Genomic DNA, 6,599 nt, shown 5'->3' with positions numbered 1-6,599 from the left:
CCGTTTTGGGCCCCAGACTGTATACAAGAAGGATGTCGAAAAAATTGGAAAAAGTCCAGTGGAGGGCAACAAAAATGATTAGGGGGCTGGGGCACATGACTTATGAGGAGAAGCTGAGGGAACTGGGATTGTTAGTCTGCAGAAGAGAAGAAGGAGGAGGAATTTGATAGCTGCTTTCAACTACCTGAAAGGGGGTTCCAAAGAGGATGGATCTAGACTGTTCTCAGTGGCGGCAGATGACAGAACAAGGAGTAATGGTCTCAAGCTGCAGTGGGGGAGGTTTAGGTTGGATTTTAGGAAAAACTTTTCACTAGCACGGAGTTGAAGCACTGGAATGGGTTACCTGGGGAGGTGGTGGAATCTCCTTCCTTAGAGGTTTTTAAGGTCAGGCTTGACAAAGCCCTGGCTGGTGTGATTTAATTGGGAATTGGTCCTGCTTTGAGCAGGGAGTTGCACTAGAACCTCCTGAGGTCTCTTCCAACCCTGATATTCTATGATTCTATGTTACCGAGGGGCAAACACATTTGAAATAATGGTACATAGTCAATATTCCTAACTTTAGGTACAAAAATAATACATGCACACAACTAGGGTAATCGTATTCAGCAAATCATAACTTTTCCATTGATATATTCCATGACAAACTTTCTATAAAACACATCATAATCATATCACAACAATAAATATGGGGACATGCCAGTGTTGCTTTGGGGCTCCTAATGTCAGGATTGTTTGTCAATGAGTAATGCAGTGGCTGTGTGCCCAAGGCTTTAATTAGGTTTTGACCCTACAACTCCCAAGTATTGCAAACATTATGGTGTTACCCATAGGTGTTCTTGCACAGTTTTCTGTACCTTTCAACACTTTGTAGCTCAGTCTAGTGATCTCAAAAGTCAGCAAGTGCCTTCTCTGGGTCACTTGAAATATCTGTGCACCATTGGTTTCCATTTTGCTTTTCCAGTAGTTGATATCTCAACACAGATAGAGCAGCAGAGAGTCCTTTGGCACCTTATAGACTAACAGAGGTTTTGGAGTATGAGCTTTCGTGGGTGAACACCCACTTCGTCAGATGCCGTTGTTACCCTTCCCTTACTAGTTATAACAGGGGGCAAGAACATGATGTGGTGCTGTATGACTGAATCTGACCATTTTTATCATTCTTGCTACCACGGTTATATAATTGCAACAAATGTTGTACAAAGTATGTCCTGTCAGGTGTCAATAGGAAAGTTATGATTTGCTAAGTATGATTATCCTGTGTATATGCATGTATCATCTTTGTGTCTGAAGTTATTAATATTGGCAATTCTAAGCAGAGGGCAGAGGATATTTATGCACTGGGTTTCTAACAAGGAAGCTCTGAGTAAGGACTAATGACCCTCAACCTGCTTTGGCTATTTCCAGAGAGACTTTTGCAAGCTAGGAATTTATTCCGTTACTGTTGTGATCCTGATCTCTGAACACTGAAAAACCACTTGGATGTTTTTCCATTTATTACTCTTCTTGTTTTCTTTTATTATTAAACCTTTAGTTTTTAATGGCTAAAGGGATGGCAGAGTTGGATTATTGCATAAGATCTGAGTTATATATGGACCTGAATAAGTGACTGGTGTCTTCAGATTGGAAGGACTTGATATGTGGTGGAAATTGGTTTCCACTGACTGCTCATCATGAAATCCGGTGTGCGAATGGTGTGCCAAGGGCTGGGATGTGTCTAGTTAACCAGTGTGATGAGACCGAAGTTTACATTTATTACTGGCTTGGTATAATGTAACCATAGAAAAACCGCCAGCCTGGGGTGACTCTACCCTGTTTCTCAGCAGTTTGTCCTGAGTTTGGTATCCTCAACCATGTCCCACTGAAGCACGGTCACACATGGACAGAATTTACTGTTGATAGGCTCTACACACAGTATTGCTCACTCCTCCCAGGAGGTATCCTCCTTTTACAGATGAGGAAACTGAGGCAGCAGGAAGAAAAATGTCTTGAGCCAGGAAAATAGCCCAGTGTCCCTTGCTTCCAATCTCTTGTTTAGTGTCTCAGACCTGGCTTGTATGGTCCATGCAGCTGCACAGATTCATGGTGCTTTCTCTCCATTGGTTTCTTTAATGCTGGGGATCGCCCCTGATGTCAGTGAGGCTGCAACCCCTTACACCACCTGAGGATTTGGCCCAAGACCAGCCAGCTGGGAACGAAGAGTCCCAGCTCTCCCGTGGATTCGCTGGATGAGCTTGGGCACATATTCTCCTTGCATTAAATGTAGATAATTATTTATTATTTCTAGTGTGCTGCTACCACAAGCCACTAATCAGGGCTGCAGAGTCACAGCCTGCACTGATGTGGTTCCTTACAGCACATCCTTGTCCATTCTGTACACTGTAGAGTTCCAGGCAGCGTGTGGAAAGAAGCAAGACAAGGCTGAAAACTGAACTGTGCGGAAACCTGTTTGTGTGGCTGTAGTTTTTAGCTGTTCCTTTATTAAATCCCTCCTGTTTAAGAAGGACGTCAACTCCACTGATCACGACACAGAAACAGCCTCAGTGTATCTAACACAACACAGAGGAGCAATGCGAGTTCATGGCCAGAGCAGTTGTGCAGGGAGGTAGGGGGGTGTCAGGATTCCCAGATTCTATTCTCAGCTGTGTCACTGATTCGTTGTGTGGCCTTGAGTAAATCACTTTAGCTCTGTGTGGCTCTGCCCATCCATGACGTGGGGAGAACCCTGCCTGGCAGCCTAGCTAAAGAACTTCTAGATGTAGTGATCAAAAGCATCAGGAAGAGTGTATGTTAGACTCAGCTTCACCGTTCAGCTTCAGCCCCTGGGCAGTGGGAGCCCTGTTGTTCCAGATAAGGTGCTGTATAAATTGCTGGGTAACAGTAGCTGTGCCATTAATCTCCCTCCCTGTGAGCTACTGCAGCCACCCAGCCTCTGCCCAGCATCCCGCCTTCACAGCTAATGCAGGGGCTTATCCTATCACTGCTCTCAGCTGTTGTCCTCCTAGCTTCAAAACTGATCCCTTGCCCTGCCCCTGAGGTCTCGCTCACGACAAACGGCTCCCAACCCATCCCCACTGCAGGGACCCTGCCAGGTACAGGCCCCAGCAAGGAGGAACAAATCATAGAATATTAGGGTTGGAAGGGACCTCAGGAAGTCATCTAGTCCAACCCCCTGCTCAAAGAAGGGCCAACCCCAACCTGATCATCCCAGCCAGGGCTTTGTCAAGCCGGGCCTTAAATACTTCTGAAGATAGAGATTCCACCACCTCCCTAGATAACGCGTTCCAGTGCTTCACCACACTTCTAGTGAAATAGTGTTTCCCTAATATCCAACCTAGACCTCCCCCACTCAACCTGAGACAATCACTGAAAGGATGGAAATAAGCCACACAATGTTCTCTGCCCTCAGGACTTTGAAGCTGAGCTTTAGGGCAACAAGCTGTACGAGGCACAATTTCAGAGTATTTCTACACTATGAAATTAGGTCGAATTTACAGAAGTTGGTTTTTCAGAAATCATTTTTATACAGTCGATTGTGTGTTTCCCCACACAAAATGTTCCAAGTGCATTAAATTGGCCAACTGCATCCACAGTACCGAGTCTAGCATCAACTTCTGGAGCGTTGAACTGTGGGTAGCTGTGAGTATCGATCTCACAGTTCCTGTAGTCTCCGCTGCCCATTGGGATTCTGGGTTGAGATCCCAATGCCTAATGGGTCAAAAACAGTATCGCGGGTGGTTCTGGGTGCATATTATCAGGCCCCCCTCTTCCTCCCTCCCTCCCTCTCTCCCTCCGTGAAAGCAATGGCAGACAATGGTTTCGCACCATTTTTCCTGGGTTACCTGAACAGACACCATAGCACGGCAAGCATGGAGCCCGCTCAGCTCACTGTCACTGTACGTCTCCTGGGTGCTGGCAGACATGGGACTGCATTGCTCCACAGCAGCAGCTCATTGCCTTTTGGCAGCAGACAGTGCATTACGATTGGTAGCCATCGTCGTATTCCTGGGTGCTCTTTTAGCCGACCTCAGTGAGGTCAGTCAGGGGCTCCTGGGCAGACATGGGAGTGACTCAGCCAGGTCATTCCCATCTTCTGGTGAGCACCCAGGAGATGACGATGGCTAGCAGTCGTACTGCATCGTCTGCTGCCAGCCTAAGATGTAAAAGATAGATGGATCAAAACAAGAAATTGACCCAATTTGTTTTGTTAAATTAAGAGGCTCCTAAACCCAGGGTTTTGAGTTCAATCCTTGAAGGGGCCATTCTGTGTGACAGTTGTTTGTGTTTCTCCTTGATCCAAAGCCTTCCCTGTTGTTAATTTCAATTCCCTGTAAGCCATGTCATCAGTCGCCCTGCCCTCCATGATCAGTGCAGAATCAGAAGCGCCTTTTTTCAGTGCACCATCAGAAGCTGCAAAAGCAAACCCAGGCGAGGAGGCGACGGCAACGTGGTGACGAGAGTGATGAGGACATAGACATGATCATAAACTTCTCACAAAGTGCAGGCTGGGCAATGTGCCCAGCAATGTGCACATCATGCTGCTGAGCTCTGCTGCTGAGCTCTGCATGATCACCAGTGCTGATCACCTCGCCACACTGGCCAAACAAGAAATGAAATTCAAAAGTTCGCGGGCCTTTTCCTGTCTGCCTGGCCAGTGCATCTGAGTTGAGAGCGCTGTCCAGAGCAGTCACAATGGAGCACTCTGGGATAGCTCCCGGAGGCCTATACCATCGAATTGCATCCACACTACCCCAAATTCGACCCGACATGGCCGATTTCAGCACTAATCCCCTTGTCAGAGGTGGAGTAAAGAAATCGATTTAAAGAGCCTTTCAGTCGATAAAAAAGGGCTTTGTCATGTGGAAGGGTCCTGGCTTAAATCGAGGTAACAATGCTAAATTCAAACTAAAATCGTAGTGTAGACCAGGCCTCAGCTGACTATATCGCAGCCCTGCTCCCAACCCTCAGCTGATTTTATATAGTTTCCTGGCTTCCCTCTCTGCTCCAGAATGTCCTATGAGCCCCAGCGCTGTGTCCTCACTGCCGGTTTCTTGCCAGGCTGCAGCAGATCCTGTCCCAGCCCCAAAGCAGAGGGAGTTGGGGGAGGAAGGCAGAGATGATCCAGCAAGTGCAAGGGTTTGGAGAGGACGGGAGCAAGTAAGAGGTCGGATTTTGGGGGAAGATGTTGAGAATGGAGCGGGGCCTTGGGAGAATAGGTGGGATGGGGAAAGGGGCCTTGTGGAAAGAGGTGGATCAGGGGGCAGGGCCTTGGGGAATTGACAGCACTGGGCATGGGGCCTCAGATATCCAGTTAAAAGTAATTAGAAAGGTGGTATCCAGCACCATGTCACCAGCCAGCTCTGCACAGACTTCGGTCTGAAAGCCAGAGCACCAGGAGAAAACGTTAGGCCCCTTTATGAATAAAGAGCCAGAGAAGCCTGCCCCGGATCTGTTTGGTCCTCACCCCATAGATGATGGGGTGCAGCATGGGGGGCAGCAAGAAGTACACATTAACAATAAGAACATGGAAATGCAGGGGCACATTTTGGGCAAATCTGTTCATGAGGGAGATGATGAGACCTGGGATGTAAAAGGTTAAAATGATAAAGAGGTGGGAGCCGCAGGTTTCAAAAGTCTTGATCCGGGCGTCCTTTGTGGGGAGGCTGAAGATGGCCCTGAGGATCAGGATATAGGACACAATGATAAAAATCCCATCCATACTAATCACACCGAATTGCACAAAGAGGCCGTAGTAACTACTAACACGGGTGTCGGCGCAGGCCAGGTTCACCACAGCTATGTGTGCGCAGTATGGCTGGGGGATGATGATGGTTCTACAGTAAGGCCATTGTCTTGCCAGTAAGGGATAGGGAAATACAACAATGCAACCACGCAGCACAACAGCCAGGCCAATCTTGGCCACCCGGGGATTCGTCAGGGTCATGGAATGTCTCAGGGGATTACAGATGGCCACGTAGCGATCCAAAGCCATGGCCAGGAGGATCCCAGACTCCATCACATAGGAGCAGTGAAAGAAGTACATCTGAGTTAGGCAGGCACTGAAACTGATCTCCTTGTAACTGAAACAGAAGATTGCCAGTATTTTGGGCAGGATGGACGTATAAAAAACCAGGTCGGTGATAGCTAGCATGCAGAGGAAATAGTACATGGGTTTATGGAGGCTCTGCTCCATCTTCACAATGAACAGGATGGAAAAGTTCCCCAAGATGGCTATTATGTACATAGTGCAGAAGGGGATGGAGATCCAGACATAGGATGTCTCCAGGCCAGGAATGCCCAGCAGGATGAAGGTGGAGGGTTTGGTGAAGTAGGTTGTGTTGGAACTTGACATGGAGTAGAAGAGAAGGTGTCCGACTCTGAGGCAGAACAGTGTCTCCTGTATGTACCGTACGTTCCCCTGACTTACTGTGTGTGCCGAGGGTCTAGGGTGATGGTCACAATACAAATACCTGGATGGAGAGACAATGTGAATCTGAGACACTATATCCTCTACTGGAGGCTGGTTTCATGGAGGGAGTAGATTTTCACTCTGATAAATGACAGTTTCATTATTCAGAGAAATGAATTCTGAAGAACTGACC

General features: G+C 47.5%; 1 protein-coding gene across 1 annotated transcript; it reads right to left on the bottom strand.

The window, feature by feature from the left end:
- Window positions 1–5,401: 5,401 nt before the first annotated feature.
- On the bottom strand, window positions 5,402–6,349 carry LOC127053617 (olfactory receptor 52M1-like). The gene has a single exon (XM_050958668.1). It carries the CDS (start codon window positions 6,347–6,349, stop codon window positions 5,402–5,404), a length of 948 nt encoding a protein of 315 aa, XP_050814625.1.
- Window positions 6,350–6,599: the final 250 nt, after the last annotated feature.

This window comes from Gopherus flavomarginatus, chromosome 1 (assembly GCF_025201925.1).
Source record: "Gopherus flavomarginatus isolate rGopFla2 chromosome 1, rGopFla2.mat.asm, whole genome shotgun sequence".
In the NCBI taxonomy this organism is placed as follows: domain Eukaryota; kingdom Metazoa; phylum Chordata; order Testudines; family Testudinidae; genus Gopherus; species Gopherus flavomarginatus.
Note: the sequence above shows the minus strand (reverse complement) of the source record. Positions and strands in the feature narration are given on the sequence as shown.

Excerpts from the sequence above, each read along its gene's own strand:
- LOC127053617 (XM_050958668.1), bottom strand. The coding sequence starts at position 6,349 with ATGTCAAGTTCCAACACAACCTACTTCACCAAACCCTCCACCTTCATC.